Here is a 20,414-nt window from a genome sequence, read left to right on the forward strand (position 1 = left end):
CGCGCCCCTCACGTGGTCTGTCTCCAGCCCCGTCGCCGGCGGAGGCGGGCGCGGGCGCGTCCCTGTGGCCAGTCACCCGGCGGAGTTGGTCGCACAATTATGAAAGACTCAGTTTCTGCTGCTAGCGCCGGAGCTGAGTTAGTTCTGAGAAGGTTTCCCTGGGCTGTCCTTGTCCGGCGGCCTCTGCTGCCGCCTCCGGAGACGCTTCCCGATAGATGGCTACAGGCCGCGGAGGAGGAGGAGGTGGAGTTGCTACCCTTCCGGAGTCCGCCCCGTGAGGAGAATGGTACTGGACCCACGCAGGCCCCGGCGGGGGAATGGCCCTGGGGGTTGCGGGCAGGGAAGGGGGAGGACTCGGCTGCCAAGTGTGTGCGCGGAGCCGCTCTTTCTGGGGCTATGGACCGCCGGTTTGCCTTGAGGCTTCCGGACTTGCCCTGGCGGGACGGGAGTGCAGTTCTTTCGCGGGTGAGGAGCAGGAAGCAGGTAGCAAATCTGGCGCGACACCTCGTCGCGGGAATCCCCTGAGCGGAGCCCGGGCTCAGGCGAGGGCTCTTCGGGCCGGCAGAGGCGGGAGCCGCGGAGGACCTGGCTGAGCGGAGCGGCCGCAGCGCGCCAGAGGCAGCGCTCAGCCTGCAAGCTCCGCATCTCCCAGGAGCGCGTTCCTCCTGGCGCTTGTTGCTGGCAGATAAGGCAGCCAAATGCTCTGCTCAAGTTCTGCATGGAAGCGGAGGGAGGGCTGAGAGGGAGCAAAAACGGGATAGAGGATACGGCTTTGGAGCTGTGCCTTGTTTGCTGCGCAGCGTGTACTCCACAGGTACATTTTCCTCTGGAGCCCAAGAGGAGCGATTAGACGATATTGACGCTAGATCTGGTTTGGAATTTTCTTCAGCAAGAATTAAGGGTTTTATTGGGGCGCTGCTGTAGGTACCGAGGTGATGTGTTGTCTGGATTTATGTCGAACCGCCTCATTCGTTGCACTAGAGAACGGTTGGTCGTGTTTTAAACCAAAGTTGCGAGAGGGATGCGGGGCATTTCACCTTCTGATAGAGGTTTTTGTTAAGGGCAGGAATAAAATTAGAAGATTTCTCACAAAGAAAGTCATTTAGATCAGAGACTTGAAGAGCGGGTAGGTATTCCTGGTCAGTAGTTGAACTAGATATGCTTCATGCAAACAATTCTCCCTCTGCTGGAGTCTGGCAGGTTTACTTTTCTCTAGAAACTAATTCAGGTACCATACAAATTGAAACCACGGAAGTAGTTATGCTTTGAATAAATAGTACACCTTTCCATTATTTCCCACATTTTTCGGTAATGTAAAGTCAATAAAAACGTCATTTTACCTTTTTTCGTAATTTTTAAAAGAAGGATTTGTTAAGTTCCTCTACCGACGCTAAATTTTAACATTTATTACTTAAGTGGATTTTAAGGGAATCTATTTTGGCGGGGAGAAAGTTGAATCAAAGTGCCTTTCATTAAAAAAAAAGCAAACCATTAATACTGTTCAGTGATGTGTCTAGTTTTCCTTTTTTTAGATGGTGAATAGCATACATTTGAACATACCACTTAAGTATTTAGAAAAAAAATTTAGATACGTTAGAAAATGGAAATGAAGACGATTCATCATCTTAAAAGCCATTGCTTCCTACTGTTTGGTTAAAACAACCAGATGACTTTGTTTCTAGTGACATTCTAGTGAAAGTCAATTTCTTAGTCTTACCTCAGGTGTTGTTCTTAAGTCCAGCCTCTTAATGTCGCTATCCACACACTTTGAAATCTAGCCTTCAAAAATTGATGTGGTCAGAGTTTCTCTTGTGTTTTTGTCTTTCCATTTTTCTAGCAGATGCACCCCCCGCCCCCGAAACAACGTTTGTATGCAGCATTGTTGTTTCTACAGGGAGAAATTTTCACTTTAAAATTTGAAATTAAGAATCTGATTTTATTTTTTACGTTGCTTGGGTTCTGACTGCTGTTGAGTTTTGTGATTTTCCCTACAATTTCCAATTAACTTACAGTGAAACCTTAGGATAACCTAATACTGAGGTTCTCCAATAATGATAATTTGTTGAGCCTCCTCAACTTTAAGGTCAACACTGTGACCTGAAAGTTTCCCAAAGTATGTTGTAGCTACAATGTATAATTCTTATTGTAAACTCTTGTTTAAGGTCTTTGCTTTAAAACTAATCAGCCAACAGACCAAAAAACAACACAAAACAAATAAAATACCAAGAAACACAAGGTAAACTGGAGTGGAATAAATTTTGTTACAAAATTAAAAACCATGGCTATTAGAAATATTTGTTTCATTCATTTGGTAAACACCTAGTGTTTAATATATTCCAAGCCCTGGAGTGGCAAAGATGTGTTAGACAAGTTTCCCACTTTCAAACCGCTTACATTCCAGTTATTTATAAAAGAACTACCTGTCTGTTGTCAATGGAAGATGCATACATCACAAAACAAACATTTAGTGTCTAGCAGGCTCTGTGATACTCTGTCTTGAAGGGCAGTATAGATATGCAAAAAGCAAAAAGGTAGTGTGATATTACTGCATAGATTACTGTGAAAGTATAGGATAGTCAGGGAGAGAGAAAGGAAAGTCTGGGTAGGCTTGCAAAGGAGCTGATAGGAGAAGTGAGTGTCGTAGAGGCAATAGGAATTAATTAACTTGGAAATAGAAGGTATGTAGAATTTGGTATTGGTGGTTTTAGTCTAAGGGAACTGAGCTTTAGAAGAGAAGAGCATCCAAGGAAATCCCTGGTCCAGTGTTTAGGACTTGGCGCTTTCACTGCTGAGGGCCTGAGTTCGACCCCTGGTCGGGGAGCTAAGATCCTGAAAGCTGCACAGTGCGGCCAAAAAAAAAAAAAAAAAAAAGAGAAGAGCATCCATAGATTATCCTAAGATCTGTTGTACGAGTACTGTATGTAGTTTAGAAAGAGTGGAGCATGGGATGATATATGGGGTACTAGTCTGGGAGTGTTATAAAGATAGGCAGGGACCAGATTTATGAGGGCAATGTATGTTATGCAAAGAAGTTTGGATTTTATTCTGGAGATGAGGGGGTCCACTGAAGGAATCAGTATGGAGGGTGACTTGGTGTGTGTTTAAGCTGAAAAGAGAGACCATAAGGAGGCTGTAACAAGACCAAAATATTTAGGGCTTGAAGTAAAGAAGTAGTAGAAGAAAAGAAGGAACTGACTGAGATGTTTAGGAGTTAGAATATTTAGAATATTTAGAACTTGGTTCCTTTGGAGGAGGTGTGTGTGTGTGTTAGCAAATGTCAGTAATAAGAACCAGACATAAAATGAAAACATGTAATAGTTGAAGTCATTACTTAATATGTGCAAATATAATACTTAAAGGCAGTACTTAAAATTGTGTTTTTGGCTTTTATTTTTATTTTTTTTACAAATTTATTTATAGCTGCATTGGGTCTTCATGGCTGCGCGCGGGCTTTCTCTGGTTGCGGTGAGCAGGGGGCTACTCTTCGTTGCGGTGCACGGGCTTCTCACTGCGGTGGCCTCTCTTGTTGTGGAGCAGGGGCTCTAGGCATGTGGGCTTCAGCAGTTGTGGCTCGCGGGCTCTAGAGCGCAGGCTCAGTAGTTGTGGCGCATGGGCTTAGCTGCTCCGTGGCATGTGGGATCCTCCCGGACCAGGGCTTGAACTCTTGTTCCCTGCATTGGCAGGCGGATTCCCAACCACTCTGCCACCAGGGAAGTCCCTGGTTTTGATTTTTAAATGAAGGTCTGTTGAAGCAAACACTTTTAAATTTAAGTTTGAGAGTTCTGCCAACCATAGATATTTCTGATACAGTACTCTGATATTCTCTTTCGTTAACATTCTAATGTGGGAGATTTCAAACATACAAAGATATAGTAAAATGAATCACCATATACCCATGACCCTTTTCAACAGTTTGAAACATGTGAATATTGTTTCTGCTATTATCCCTCTGATTCCTCCTCAACTGGGTAATTTAAAAGCAAATCCCAGACATGTTCCATCTACAGGTACTTCGTTATGTGTATCTCTAAAACTTTAACACATCCATAGTACTATTAGCACACCTAAAATTAATAATTCTTTAATATCATTAAATATTCAGCATATTTCCTTAATTGTCTCATTTTTTTTTTCCCAGTTGGTTTGTTTGAATCAGGATCCAAAGAAGTCCACACAGCATTTGGTTGATAAATAAGTCTCAGTCTCTTGTATCCCCTCCCCCCCTCTTTTTGGTCTTGTCATTTAACATTTATTTAATGAAAAAAAAAATCCAGATCATTTGCCCTGTAGAATTTCCCACAGTTTGGATTTTGTTGAATGTATCCGTATAGCATCCTGTAACATGTTCCTTTCTCCTCTGTATTTCCTGTGAACGAGTGGTTAATCTAAAGACTCTGAGATTCTAGTTTGATGTTTTGGCAAGACTGCTTCACAGGTAGTGCTGTTTACTTTGTATTGCATTACATTAAGAGGCACATGCTGTCTGGTTGTTTTTCTTTTTTTGATGTTAAGATTGGCCAGTGGGTTGGTGTTGTCAGCTGCCTGATCTTTGAGTTGTGAAGTTCCCCATCATACATTCACATAATAGTAGCAATTGATGATTATTGCCATTGCTCAGTTATTTCACTCTGGGTTTCTGTTTCTCCTTTCTTTTTGGGGGAACCTTTCAGCATATGATTAAATTTTACAGTGTTATTTTATTTTATTTTTTTTAAAGAGATTGTTCTTTAAATGCCTGTTTTAAGTCTGGTGCCTGGAGGCAAAGTTCAGAGTAGTTGAGATTAGTTTAGAACATGAGCAACATTTGGCTATCTATGGGAATTTGAACTGAGTCATTTATATGAATTGGTATAAAAACACTTAGATGTGTGTCACTTTTAGAAGGGGCTTTGTAATTATTAGATTAGTTTGAATATGAGTGAAATGTGTGACTTGGAGAATCGGACCTCTTCTAGTTTATCTTTATAAAAATGTTGGTTTAATTTGAATTAAGTTACTACTTTTAGATATTTTGTTGACCCTTTGGTTCGGTTCACCTAGGATTTAGAAAATTACTCTGGATCGTTTGGGGGAATATGTGTTTAGTTTCCTGACTACCTAAAGGTTTTAGAACCCCGTTGAAGAAATTTTGGTGTATGGAGGTAAGCAGTTCTTTGAAATTGACAGACTTGCCTGTTCACCTAAGCATCTTTGCCAAGTCACACTCTTTTATGAGCGTCACTGTTACTCTGTGAAAGGCAGATGGTAATCTTTTTTATACTTCACCTCAGGAGCAGTACTAGGATTAAAGTCTGTGAAACACTATTTGTCCCTCCTTGCGTCATGAAAACATGTTAATGACTTAACACCTCAACTATCCCAGTTCTGAAAACTTCAACCTTTGGAAACCCAACTCCTCATAGAAAGAAAAAAAGCTTTTGAGCCAAGCCATTATCAGAAATATAGCACCCTTGAGCCCAGAGTTCACTGGTTGAAAAATATGTGCAAAGTGAAATTTAATAGGCTTAGTTACCTACTTTTCTCTGACAGTTTGGTAGTACATTAGGAATCATAGAAGGAAAGTTATCTGGGAAGCAGACTATTACTGTAAGGAGGAGACTGGAGAAACATTAACTAGAATAGAAAGATAAGACTGTAAATTACCCTTCAGTATGTGAACTAGCGGTCTTCCTTGTTTTTGAGTATAATTTACCATACCCAGTACCTGGAAGGTGCTCTACCCAGAAGGTACTCCTGACTAAACAAAGTGTGTTATAGACTTTAGACACATTTTCACAATATTAGCTGACATGTATTAGCATTTTGTGGCCATTGTTCTAAATGCTTTACATATATCAATTACATATATCACTCTCAAGACTCCATTATGAAGTAGACACTTTTTTTGCTCTCCATTATTTATATAAAGAACAGAGAAGCAGAAACACTCACCAAAGGTCATAAGGCTGTTAAGTGGAAGAGTAGGTGTTGACTTGCCAAATTATAGAAACCTGGAGAAGGATCTTGATATTCAGGGGCATGTATATTAGCGAGATGTCAGATGTCAGGTGTTAACTGTTAAGTAAAAAAGTTAAGGTCATTTAAAAAAATGTCACCTTTAAAAAAATTTTGTCATACCATATTTTCTTTAAATGCTATAAAGCTTAGTAGAATTTCTTTTACTACCAAATTTCTATGTAATAACTTTAGGATAGGTTATTTATAACTCAGTTGTATACATGGTATTTTGACGAAGTGCAGAGATTTACTATTCTGAGGGGATCCTTAATAGATTGGAAAAGTCATTAACTAAACTAAATAGATTTTGTTATAGGTAGAACTGGTTAATAAAAACCATAGATGCTTATAATGAGTGTATCAACAAAGTATCATCACACTACTCAGGGACAGAGAATAGGTTGTTATGGTTTACTCCAATATGAAGGCTCAAGATTTGTAATAGAGAATGTCCAATACTTCTTTAGATTTCTCTTTTTCAGATCAATTTTTGTGGCATCATCTGAAAACATATCAATCAATGGTCATTGAATTAGGTATATGTGATAGATCCATTTAATTCAACAGATTCTGTTGCCTTTGAAAAAATATTTTATTAGGTAACAAGGAGCCAGGGAAAAAAGTGCAGAATTTAAATTGTACTATTTGACTGAAAGTACATAATATTTTAAAATAAATGTATATAATTTGAGTTCTTTGGTAGTTTTTTTGTTATGGAATTCAGATGTATAAGTGTGCAGATCATAATATAGCAGACAGTGCTTATCACCCAGCTTAAGAAATAAAATATTACAGACAAAATTTGATGTACCCCATCAAAATCCCATTCCACTTTCCACTTTTTCAGACATAGCTTCTATCCTAAATTTAGCCTTTATTGTTCCTTTGGATGCTTTTGTAATGTTGTTACCTAGAGTATGTATACTATATAGTGGTCTTCTGGTATTTCTACGTTTGATATATATAAAATGATGTACATCTTTTTATGGATTTTTTTTCTTTTTCTTTTTTATTGAAATATAATTGAGTTACAATATTAGTTTCAGGTGTACAACATAGTGATTCAATATTTTTATAGATTATACTCCATTTACAGTTATTATAAGGCAGGGGATATGGGGATATCTGTACACTTATGTCTGATTCACTTTGTTGTACAACAGAAACTAACACAACATTGTAAAGCAATTATACTTCAATAAAGATATTTAAAAAATAAAGTTATTTTAAAATACAGGATATATTTCCTGTGCTGAACAGTGTATCCTTATAGCTTTGTTTTTTCCTTTTTTTTCTTTTTAATGAACATTCGATTTTGGAGATTAATTCATGTTGATACATGTAAGGTTTAGTTTATCCCTTTCAGCTGCTATATGTTATTCCATTATAGGAATATGTTGCATGTTGTCCATTTTACTGTTACTGGGCATTTAGGTTGTTTCCAGTTTTTTTACAAATAGCGATGTAACATTCTTGTATGTATCATCTTATGTACACATGTGAGAATTTTTCTAGGAAGTACATATCTAGACGTAGAATTGCTGGGTCATAGGGTAGGTGCATCTTCATCTTTGTAGATATTGCCAAAGTGTTGACCAAAGTAGTTGTGCAGTGTCCACTCCCTCTAGAAATATATGAGAATTCTTTTTTTCCCCCCCCCAACATCTTTGCCAGCACTTAATTGATGAGGTTCTTTTATTTTGCCAGATTCATGAATGTGTAGTAGTAGTTCCTCATTGTTTTAATTTGCATGTCCCTGTCCACCGATAATGTTGTGTATCATTTCAGGTTACAAAGTTTTTGGCTGTGGTTACCTCCTCTCTGATGAATTGCTTTGCTCAGTTTTCTAATGGATTATCTTTTTCTTTTTTATTATTTACTTCTAGAAGCTCTTTATGTATTTTGGATACTAATTTTTGTTTTGTTTTTTTTTGTTTGTTTTTGTTTTATAAGCTACAAATACCTTCTTCAGTCTCTAGCTTTTAAAATTTTTACTTTGTTAATGGTGGGCTATTTACTTACTTTTAGGTTGTTGGTGTACATTGGTTTTTAATTTTAGTGTAATAATTTATCAGTATTTTCTTTATAACATGTGCTTTTTCTTATCTTGAGGTCATAAAGTTATTTATTTTTTGGTAGTAGTTTTAAAGTTACGACTTTAACCCATCTAGTATTCATTTTGAATTCTAGTGTGATAGTTCATATACATATAGTATATTGGTATTATCTCCTGATTTGTATTGCTGTGTCTGTCACACACCAAGTTTCCTTAAGTGCAAGTTTCTAAGTGATTTACTCAGTTGCTCTGTTTGTCTTTTGTGTCAATATATTTATTTGGATTTTTTAGCAATCTTAGCAGTCTGGTAAAATTTCTTGAGTTAGTGTAAGAAATTAAAATTTTTTTTTTTTTTTTGCCAACATACTTATCTTTTTTTCTCCTAAAATGATGAATTTTGATCCCTTTTCATTTTAATAATAATTCTTTATGGTAAAAATGAATTATTCTGGGTAAGACTTTATCTAGAATACCTGAGGAAAAAATTACTGCTGTTTGAGCTAAATTGAGGTTGGTCACTTTTTAGACTCAATGTCTAGTCTTCAGTTATTTAATATCTTGGGCTCCATAGTATGGCATGATGGCAACTGCTCATACTTATCTTTATCAAACATTTTCTATCCCTTAAATTGAGGGCAGTATTGGGCTGGTAAGCAGTCAGGGTAGCAATCTCCACGAGGTCAGCAGGACAGCAAAACCAACAGAAAATAAGATGGGTTGTAGTAGTTGGACTTTTTACAAACATAGTCATGGTCTGAATCTGATTCTGTTTATTTTTTAATATATAAAACTTTCCCAACTGTTTATCATTCCACAGAAGCTTTTCAACAGTGTCTTTAAAACCTGTTCAGAGGGTTCACATTTGAATTATCAGTAATATCTAATTATTAATTAGTTAAGTGGTTGGCAGCCAATTAAGCACAAGAGCAGAACTCTAGCGTAAGGGCCTGTAGGAGTGCCAGGAGATCAAATAAATTGGACTCTGACAGAGGAAGTCAAAGAGTGCCAGCTGTTTTCAACATTTTGCTTCAGGCTAACCTTAATTTTTCTTTGTCATTGTGCTGTTGCTGGCAGGCATGTTGACCTTTGTACAAAATTATCATGTAACTCAAAATTTCTAAATCTGTAGTGTCATTTAACTTTTTTAAGCTACTGCATTTTATTAGTAGGCAAACTTCCTTTTAATTTGATTGCCTTTTGTCTTGAGTATGGGTCACATTTTCCTGTTTCTTCTTATATCTAGTAATTTTGGATTGTTATCATAGGTGTTGTGAATGTTAACTTGGAGAGACTCTGGGTTCTGTTATAGTCCTCTGAAGACTACTGATTTTGTTTTTTAAAGTAGTTGTTATGGACTGAATGTTTGTGTCCTCCCAGAATTTAGTGTTGATGGTATTTAAAGATGGTGCTTTGTGGAGGTAATTAGAGTTAGATGAGGTCATGAAGGTAGGGTCCTTATACGAAGAGACCAGAGAGCTTGCTCCCTCTCCTCGACACAGTGGAAAGACAGCTGTCTGCAACCCAAGGAGGGGGCTCTCACCAGACACAGACCTTACTAGCACCTTGATCTTGGATTCCAGTCTCTAGAACTGAGAAAATGAATTTTGGTTGTTGAAACCAAAGTTAAGTCTTCCAGTATTTGTTAACAGCAGTCAAAGCAGACTAGGATAGTAGTTGATTAACTTGACTGTACTCAAATTCCAAATTGTGTCTCCTTCAGTGGGCAGCAAAAATATCTGTTCAGTTATTTTATTCTTAACTGACATGCTTGAAATCTGCCCCATGTATACCTACTTCATGGGTCAGCTAGATATGAGCAGAGTTAATGTGCAGCATTTAAGGTTCCCTTTCTGTGACTCTGTCCTTTGCAGAGTCACTTTTTCCATCCCTTTCCAGCTGCTGTTGTTACCTTGAAGTTGCTATTCTGGTTCTTCAAGCGAGTAAGACTGTGGGATTTCTATTGGAGTTTTAGCTACTTAGTAGGTGTGGAGTGGGGCCTGTCTTAGGCAAAAAATGGGAAACTCACTCAGTGCTGTTCCTTTATCCTAAGTACAGACTTCATCTGATTTCTGCTTGCTTTTGGTTGCCTCTCCAGTGCCATTAAGTAGTTGTTTTTTTTTTTTAATTTTTATTTTGTCCAGAGTTTATGGTTATCTGTGGGAGGGTTAATCCAGTAGAACCTCCATAGGTGGAAGCTCCTTTCTAATATTAATATATAGAACCATAGAGTGTATTTAGTTGTAAAAATAGATTGATTTTCACGTTACCTTGAAGTAGAATTTTTAAAGCAATCTTTTTTTCCCCCAGTTTTTGCTATCAGCATATAGGCAAGAAGGATGTGCTATTACTGACTTGCTTGAAGAGTATTATGTGGTTAGAAGGTTTATTTATAGCATATGTGCCCCTTATTGCTATGAGACAGATAGGAAGAATTTATAACTGAATTTTGAAGAATTGTGAAATATGACTGTGTGTGCGGCATTTTGCTAAAACACGGATCATAGTCTTCAAAGCAACATTGTGAGTTAGGTACTGTTATTTTTTTATATTATAGGTGAGGATACAAGTTCAGAAACTTGCTTAAGGTTGCACTGACAGTATAAACAACAAAGCTAGAATTCTAACAGGTTAATCTGACTCCAGAATCTGTTCTCTTTAACCACTGAAGATCACAAAGTGATCCCTAAGTTTCCCTCTTTTGCTAACGTTTTGTGGATATAGTTAGTTTTTACTTTACCTAGAACATTTAAGTTTAGGAATTTTCAGATTTGCGTTTGTAGTGTGCCACCTTTTGGTAAAATTCAGTAATGCAGTCTAGCAAAAGAAGTATAAAATCAAGAATATAAATATATATATTTATAATCCAGGGTACATTTGATTGGATACCTGATGGCAGAGCAGAAACTCAGAATTTCAAAAATTGCAGAAACCAATCATTGGGAAGGATTTGCAATTATCAGCTGGGATATGTGACTATCAGGTGTAGGAAACCTGCAGGAAAAATAACTTTGTTAACATACATCTAAAACTCTTTAGCCCCACCTCTTTTTTCACCTCATTAGAAAGCAACTTTTTTTTCTTTAAAAATATTTTTATTTATATTTATTTATTTATTTATTTTTGACCATAAGAAAAGCAACAATGATTGCAATTACCAAACACAAAACACACTCATACTATGTCATGATATTGACATTCAATCCAGCAATCCTCCACTGTAACAGCTTCTTTACTTTGCAGTGAAAATTGATTTGTATATTTTTTGCCTCTGAGTCCTTGTGGGATTTTTTTTTTTAATTCAAACAGAAAGTCACAAAAATATAATCATCCTCATCAGTTCACTCAGTCCCATGTAATTAATATTTTTTTTATCTTGATCTTTTGTTAGCACTTTTATGAATTCATCAGTTTTCCGTTAGAGTTCTGAAAATGCTTATTCATTCAGTTCAGCAGTATAGTCAGTTACCAGAAACCTGTACTTGTCAGAGTCTTTTCCATGAATTCCTTGAAGATGAAACCCTTTTATAGGAACATATTTGCAAAAGCATCAGAGTACACCCAGAACTGTCTGTAAATGACAAAAGACTTAAAAATGACCACGGTTAAAGATATGACGAAAGTTCATAATAATTCAACTGACAAGGAAATTTAGTTATTTCTGAGATATACATTTTAAAGTAATAACTAGAATTATGATTTATAACATTATACCAGAACATATAAGATTTTTAGAAATTTTATGTAATGTCTGAAACATTTATATTAACATATTTCCATACAAATAACCCAAAGAGAGTTTAGTATTAGTTGTTTTTTTTGTTTGTTTTTTCACACTGCAGGTTCTCACTAGTCATCATTTTATACACATCAGCATATACATGTCAATCCCAATCGCCCAATTCAGCACACCACCATCCCCACCCCACCGCGGTTTTCCTCCCTTGGTGTCCATACGTTTGTTCTCTACATCTGTGTCTCAACTTCTGCCCTGCAAACTGGTTCATCTGTACCATTATTCTAGGTTCCACATACATGGAATACATTATACATACATTAATATACGATAATATACGATATTCGTTTTTCTCTTTCTGACTTACTTCACTCTGTATGACAGTCTCTAGATCCATCCACGTCTCAACAAATGACTCAATTTCTTTCCTTTTTAGGGCTGAGTAATATTCCATTGTATATATGTACCACAACTTCTTTATCCATTTGTCTGTCGATGGGCATTTAGGTTGCTTCCAGGACCTGGCTATTGTAAATAGTGCTGCAGTGAACATTGGGGTGCATGTGTCTTTTTGAATTATGGTTTTCTCTGGGTATATGCCCAGTAGTGGGATTGCTGGATCATATGGTAATTCTATTTTCGGTTTTTTAAGGAACCTCCATACTGTTCTCCATAGTGGCTGTATCAGTTTACATTCCCACCAACAGTGCAAGAGGGTTCCCTTTTCTCCACACCCTCTCCAGCATTTGTTGTTTGTACATTTTCTGATGATGCCCATTCTAACTGGTGTGAGGTGATACCTCATTGTAGTTTTGATTTGCATTTCTCTGATTAGTGATGTTGAGCAGCTTTTCATGTGCTTCTTGGCCATCTGTATGTCTTCTTTGGAGAAATGTCTATTTAGGTCTTTTGCCCATTTTTGGATTGGGGTGTTTGTTTCTTTAATATTGAGCTGCATGAGCTGTTTATATATTTTGGAGAGTAATCCATTGTCTGTTGATTCGTTTGCGAATATTTTCTCCCATTCTGAGGGTTGTCTTTTAGTCTTGTTTCTGGTTTCCGTTGCTGTGCAAAAGCTTTGAAGTTTCATTAGGTCCCATTTGTTTATTTTTGTTTTTATTTCCATTACTCTAGGAGGTGGATCAAAAAAGATCTTGCTGTGATTTATGTCAAAGAGTGTTCTTCCTGTGTTTTCCTCTAGGAATTTTATAGTGTCCAGTCTTACATTTAGGTCTCGAATCCATTTTGAGTTTATTTTTGTGTATGGTGTTAGGGAGTGTTCTAATTTCATTCTTTTACATGTAGCTATCCAGTTTTCCCAGCACCATTTATTGAAGAGACTGTCTTTTCTCCATTGTATATCCTTGCCTCCTTTGTCATAGATTAGTTGACAATAAGTGCATAGGTTTATCTCTGGGCTTTCTATCTTGTTCCATTGATCTATGTTTCTGTTTTTGAGCCAGTACCATATTGTCTTGATTACTGTAGCTTTGTAGTATAGTGTGAAGTCAGGAAGTCTGATTCCTCCAGCTCCGTTTTTTCCCCTCAAGACTGCTTTGACTATTCGGGGTCTTTTGTGTCTCCATACAAATTTTAAGATTTTTTGTTCTAGTTCTGTAAAAAATGCCATTGGTAATTTGATAGGGATTGCATTGAATCTGTAGATTGCTTTGGGTAGTAGTCATTTTCACAATGTTGATTCTTCCAATCCAAGAACATGGTATATCTCTCCATCTGTTGGTATCATCTTTAATTTCTTTCATCAGTGTCTTATAGTTTTCTGCATACAGTTCTTTTGTCTCCCTAGGTAGGTTTATTCCTAGGTATTTTATTCTTTTTGTTGCAGTGGTAAATGGGAGTGTTTCCATAATTTCTCTTTCAGATTTTTCATCATTAGTGTACAGGAATGCAAGAGATTTCTGTGTATTAATTTTGTATCCTGCAACTTTACCAAATTCATTGATTAGCTCTAGTAGTTTTCCGGTGGCATTTTTAGGATTCTCTATGTATAGTATGATGTTATCTGCAAACAGTGGCAGTTTTACTTTTTCTTTTCCAATTTGTATTCCTTTTATTTCTTTTTCTTCTCTGATTGCCGTGGCTGGGACTTCCAAAACTATGTTGAATAATAGTGGTGCGAGTGGACATCCTTGTCTTTCTCCTGGTCTTAGAGGAAATACTTTCAGTTTTTCACCATTGAGAAGATGTTGGCTGTGGGTTTGTCATATATGGCCTTTATTATGTTGAGGTAGGTTCCCTCTATGCCCACTTTCTGGAGAGTTTTTATCATAAATGGGTGTTGAATTTTGTCAAAAGCTTTTTCTGCATCTACTAAGATGATCGTATGGTTTTTATTCTTCAATTTGTTAATATGGTGTATCACATTGATTGATTTGCGTATATTGAAGAATCCTTGCATCCCTGGGATAAATCCCACTTGATCGTGGTGTATGATCCTTTTAATGTGTTGTTGGATTCTGTTTGCTAGTATTTTGTTGAGGATTTTTGCATCTACGTTCATCAGTTATATAGGTCTGTAATTTTCTTTTTTTGTAGTATCTTTGTCTGGTTTTGGCATCAGGGTGATGGTGGCGTCATAGAATGAGTTTGGGAGTGTTCCTTCCTCTGCAGTTTTTTGGAAGAGTTTGAGAAGGATGGGTGTTAGCTCTTCTCTAAATGTTTGGTAGAATTCACCTGTGAAGCCATCTGGTCCTGGACTTTTGTTTGTTGGAAGATCTTTAATCACAGTTTCAATTTCATTACTTGTGGTTGGTCTGTTCATGTTTTCTATTTCTTCCTCGTTCAGTCTTGGAAGGTTATACCTTTGTAAGAATTTGTCCATTTCTTCCAGGTTGTCCATTTTATTGGCATAGATTTGCTTGTAGTAGTCTCAGGATGCTTTGTATTTCTGCGGTGTCTGTTGTAACTTCTCCTTTTTCATTTCTAATTTTATTGATTTGAGTCCTCCTCCTCTTTTTCTTGATGAGTCTGGCTAATGGTTTATCAATTTTGTTTATCTTCTCAAAGAACCAACTTTTAGTTTTATTGATCTTTGCTATTGTTTTCTTTGTTTCTATTTCATTTATTTCTGCTCTGATCTTTCTGATTTATTTCCTTCTGCTAACTTTGGGTTTTGTTTGTTCTTTCTCTAGTTCCTTTATGTGTAAGGTTAGATTGTTTACTTGAGTTTTTCTTGTTTCTTGAGGTAGGCTTGTATAGCTATAAACTTCCCTCTTAGAACTGCTTTTGCTGCATCCCATAGGTTTTGGATTGTTGTGTTTTCATTGTCATTTGTCTCTAGGTATTTTCTGATTTCCTCTTTGATTTCTTCAGTGATAGCTTGGTTATTTAATAACGTATTGTTTAGCCTCCATGTGGTTGTGTTTTTTATGTTTTTTTCCCTGTAATTCATTTCTTATCTCTCATAGCGTTGTGGTCAGAAAAGATGCTTGATATGATTTCAGTTTTCTTAAATTTACTGAGACTTGATTTGTGACCCAAGATGTGATCTATCCTGGAGAATGTTCCATGCACACTTGAGAAGAAAGTGTAATCTGCTGTGTTTGGATGGAATGTCCTATAAATATCAATAAAATCTATGTGCTCTATTGTGTCATTTAAAGCTTCTGTTTCCTTATTTATTTTCATTTTGGATGATCTGTCCATTGGTGTAAGTGAGGTGTTACAGTCCCCCACTATTATTGTGTTACTGTCGATTTCCTCTTTTATAGCTGTTAGCAGTTGCCTTATGTATTGAGGTGCTCCTATGTTGGGTGCATATATATTTATAATTGTTACATCTTCTTCTTGGATTGATCCCTTGATCATTATGTAGTGTCCTTCCTTGTCTCTTGTAACATTCTTTATTTTAAAGTGTATTTTATCAGATATGAGTGTAGCTACTGCAGCTTTCTTTTGATTTCCATTTGCATGGAATATCTTTTTGCATCCCCTCACTTTCAGTCTGTATGTGTCCCTAGGTCTGAAGTGGGTCTCTTGTAGACAGCATATATATGGGTCTTGTTTTTGTATCCATTCAGCAAGCCTGTGTCTTTTGGTTGGAGCATTTAATCCATTCATGTTTAAGGTAATTATCGATATGTATGTTCCTATGACCATTTTCTTAATTGTTTTGGGTTTGTTTTGTAGGTCCTTTTCTTCTCTTGTGTTTCCCACTTAGAGAAGTTCCTTTAGCATTTGTTGTAGAGCTGGTTTGGTGGTGCTGAATTCCCTTAGCTTTTGCTTGTCTGTAAAGCTTTTGATTTCTCCATCGAGTCTGAATGAGATCCTTGCCGGGTAGAGTAATCTTGGTTGTAGGTTCTTCCCTTTCATCACTTTAAGTATATCATGCCACTGCTTTCTGGCTTGTAGATTTTCTGCTGAGAAATCATCTGTTAACCTTATGGGAGTTTCCTTGTATGTTATTTGTCATTTTTCCCTTGGTGCTTTCAATATTTCTTCTTTGTCTTTAATTTTTGCTAATTTGATTACTATACATCTCGGCGTGTTTCTCCTTGGGTTTATCCTGTATGGGACTCGCTGCACTTCCTTGACTTGGGTGGCTATTTCCTTTCCCATGTTAGGGAAGTTTTTGACTATAATCTCTTCAAATATTTTCTCGGGTCCTTTCTCTCTTCTCCTTCTGCGACCCCTATAATGCCAATGTTGTTGCGTTTAATGTTGTCCCAGAGGTCTCTTAGGCTGTCTTCATTTCTTTTCATTCTTTTTTCTTTAGTTTGTTCCGCAGCAGTGAATTCCACCATTCTGTCTTCCAGGTCACTTATCCGTTCTTCTATCTCAGTTATTCTGCTATTGATTCCTTCTAGTGTAGCTTTCATTTCAGTTATTGTATTTTTCATGTCTGTTTGTTTGTTCTTTAATTCTTCTAGATCTTTGTTAAATATTTCTTGCATCTTCTTGGTCTTTGCCTCCATTCTTTTTCCGAGGTTCTGGATCATCTTCACTATCATTCTTCTGAATTCTTTTTCTGGAAGGTTGCCTATCTCCACTTCATTTAGTTGTTTTTCTGGGGTTTTGTTCTTTCATCTGGTACATAGCCCTCTGCCTTTTCATCTTGTCTATCTTTCTGTGCATGTGGTTTTTGTTCCACAAGCTGCAGGATTGTAGTTCTTGCTTCTGCTGTCTGCCCTCTGGTGGATGAAGCTATCTAAGAGGCTTGATGGGAGGGACTGGTGATGGGTAGAGCTGACTGTTGCTCTGGTGGGCAGAATTCAGTAAAACTTTAATCCACTTGACTGTTGATGGGTGGGGCTGGGTTCCCTCCCTGTTGGTTGTTTGGCCTGAGGCAACCCAACCTTGGAGCCTACCTGGGCTCTTTGGTGGGGCTGATGACAGACTCTGGGAGGGCTCACACCAAGGAGTACTTCCCAGAACTTCTGCTGCCAGTGTCCTTGTCCCCATGGTGAAACAGAGCCACCCCTGCCTCTGCAGGAGACCCTCCAATACTAGCAGGTAGGTCTGGTTCAGTCTTCCCCGGGGTCACTGCTCCTTCCCCTGGGTCCCGATGCACCCACTACTTTGTGTGTGCCCTCCAAGAGTGGGGTCTCTGTTTCCTGCAGTCCTGTCAAAGTCCTACAATCAGTTCCCCCTAGGCCTCAAAGTCTGATTCTCTAGGATTTCTTCCTCCCGTTGCCAGACCCCCAGGTTGGGCAGCCTGACGTGGGGCTCAGAACCTTCAGTCCAGTGGGTGGACTTCTGTGGTATAAGTGTTTACCAGTCTGTGAGTCACCCACCCACCAGTTATGGCATTTGATTTTACTGTGATTGCACCCCTCCTACCGTCTTATTGTGGCTTCTCCTTTGTCTTTGGATGTGGGTATTTTGTTTGGTGAGTTCCAGTGTCTTCCTGTCGATGATTGTCCAGCAGCTAGTTGTGATTTTGATGTTCTCGCAAGAGGGAGTGAGAGCATGTCCTTCTACTCCGCCATCTTGGTTCCTCCTCTAGGAAGCAATTCTTAATACAAGGATCTTTTGGGATTGTAGGGCTGGTAGAAGGGACATTAGTAATATCCAAGAAACAGTGTAGGGGAAGAATCTGAAGGGCTTGGCACATACTTGTTAGATTGAATTGACTCAGTGGAATGGTGAGATTTTTTGTGGGAAGGTTTTGTGTGATTTAGAGCGTGAGTTGGCAAACTAGGTTATGTATGCCAAGTCTGGCCAAGGCCTGTTCTGTATGGCGTTGAGCTGAGAATGGTTCTTATATTTTTTAGTGGTGTAAAAACAAAACAAAGAATATGTGATGGAGACAGTATGTGGTTCACAAAGCCTAAAATATTTACCATCTGGCTCTTAATAGAAAAAATTTACTGATTGCCCATTTAGAGTATAGCCATACTTCTCTAAGAAGCGGGGAAATTGAAGGAAGCATCAGTTTAAGGGGAGGGGTGTTCCTTTGGGCGCTGATGAGTTGTCTGTTGTTGGAAAGATAATTGCAGAGGTGAATTTGAAGAAAGGATGAGAAACCAGGACTATATTAATAATTGATCTGTAGTGTTTATTTTTTTGTAAGGCATCATGTTAAATTATAAAGGATTTGGAAATTATCTGTTGTATCCATTCCTTTACTAGTCCAGGCTCCCATTGCCCCTCCCCAAAAGACTGGTGGCTCTAGCTTACTTTTACTTATCTCCCTGATTAATTTTCCTGAAGAGAGCTCTGATGATTCCTTATGTTAAATGCTACTTGGGATTCATTTTTCTTCCATATGTAAATTAAAATGTCAATGAAAATATTTATATTTACATTTAATAGGAAGGTATAAGGTATGAAAAGTATATATACCTGTAATTCACTTTTATGAGTATTTCAATTAATAACTATCCAAAGTTGCAAGCCAGCCTTTAGACTTAACTGGGGCATTAGTTCGTTGCTGTAGAACAGTCATTTTGAAATCTATTGATATAATTCTTCCATCCCTATCGCCACTTGGGTTTAAATAGCTATAATTAGAGTTGCTTCAGGTAGACTGTTGCTGAGGAGTGGAAGTGGAGAAAGAAAAGGGGAAAAGCTAATACTGGTTAGCAGTAGTTAGCAATTAACAATACCTTTTAGGAGAGGTATGTTAGCCCTCTGTTCTTTTTATTTTAATCCATGTTCAGAAAATTATATACATAATGATTACATAGGAATTCCACTTTTGAAAGTAATTAATGTACTTCTACTCATTGGTTTCAAAAAAGATGTAAGAAAGGTGCTTATTTAAAGCATATCATCAAATGATTTTGAAATGCTTACCTTAAATTTCTCTTAAAAAGCTTAAAAAAAAAGCTAGTAGAGGCTTTGGAGTCAGGGTAAATTACTAGCTGTGTGACTTTGGACAGTCTTGTAACTTTCATGTCTAAGTCTCTGCCCATACTTTGTCTTTTCTCTTTCCGGAACTCTGATTAAACTTACGTTTGATCTTCTCATTTTGTTTTACATGTCTTGTAACTCTCCCCTGCCTTTTAAACGGCTTAGTTTTGGAATAATGCACATACTATAAAATTTGCCGTTTGTAAGTATACACATTTGGTGGGTTTTTTTTGTTTTGTTTGTTTGTTTTTGGCCACGCTGTGCAACTCGTGGGATCTCAGTTCCCCAACCAGGGATTGAACCCAGGCTCTCGGCAGTGAAAACACAGAGTCCTAACCATTGGACTGCCACGGAGTTCCCCATTTGATGGTTTTTAATAAATTAACTTAGTTTTATAACCACCACAATCCAGTTTTAGACACCTCACAAAGTTCCCTTGTACTTGTTTGCAGTTTATCCCTGCTCTCACTCTCAGCCCCAGGCAATTACTAAACTTACTGTTTCTATGGTTTTGCCTTTCTAGAAATTTCATGTAAATGATAACATAATATCTTATATCTGGCTTTTCCCATTACCATAATGTTTTTGAGGTCCAGCAGTGTTGCATGTTATCTTTAGTTTGTCTGTCTTTATTGCTAAGTAGTATATATCATTGTATGGATATATCACTTCATTGGTTATTATGAATAATGTTTCTAGAACATTCAAATACAAGTCTTTGTGTGGACATGTTTTCATTTTTTGGGGGAAGATAGTTAAGAATGGAATCTTGGAGTCATATGTAAGTTTATGTTTAACACTTCAATAAACAACCAAACTTTTCCTTTGTAAGTATTTATGCCATTCTGCATTCCGACTAGTAAAGTATGAGCTTCCAGTTTATACATCCGTGCCAACACTTGGTATTGTCAGCCTTTGATTAAAGCCCTTCTAGTGGTTGTGAAGTGGTATTGCATTGTAGTTTTAAATTTGCATTTCCCTAATAACCAGTGAAGTTGAGCACCTTTTCTTATGCTTATTTGGTAAAATAAGCATATTCTCTTTGGTGAAATGTCTCTCCATGTCTTTTGCCCATTTGTGAATTGGATTTTTTTTTTTAATGTTGAGTTTTCTGAGTCCTTTATCTTATTTGCAAATAAGTCCTAAATCAGTATATGGTATTTTGGGTGGAGTATTTTATAAGTTCCATCAGGTGAAATTGACTGACAGTGTTGTTTAAGTCTACTCTATTCTTTCTAGTTTTCCTATCAAGAAAAAGACGAGGTTAAAAAAAACAAAAAAAAGAAGATGTGAATTGTACAAGTTTGCATTTTA

At 37.4% G+C, this 20,414-nt stretch overlaps 1 protein-coding gene across 1 annotated transcript in view; it reads left to right on the plus strand.

Annotated features, from left to right (window-relative positions):
• Positions 1-203: 203 nt before the first annotated feature.
• TRPM7 (transient receptor potential cation channel subfamily M member 7) overlaps positions 204-20,414 on the plus strand; it is a 111,906-nt gene continuing 91,695 nt past the window's right edge. The window contains exon 1 of the mRNA XM_059913310.1: positions 204-286. Within this exon, the coding sequence (XP_059769293.1) occupies positions 284-286 (3 nt within the window). The 5' untranslated portion in view covers positions 204-283. The remainder of the gene's footprint in view (positions 287-20,414) is intronic.

This window comes from Balaenoptera ricei, chromosome 2 (assembly GCF_028023285.1).
Source record: "Balaenoptera ricei isolate mBalRic1 chromosome 2, mBalRic1.hap2, whole genome shotgun sequence".
In the NCBI taxonomy this organism is placed as follows: domain Eukaryota; kingdom Metazoa; phylum Chordata; class Mammalia; order Artiodactyla; family Balaenopteridae; genus Balaenoptera; species Balaenoptera ricei.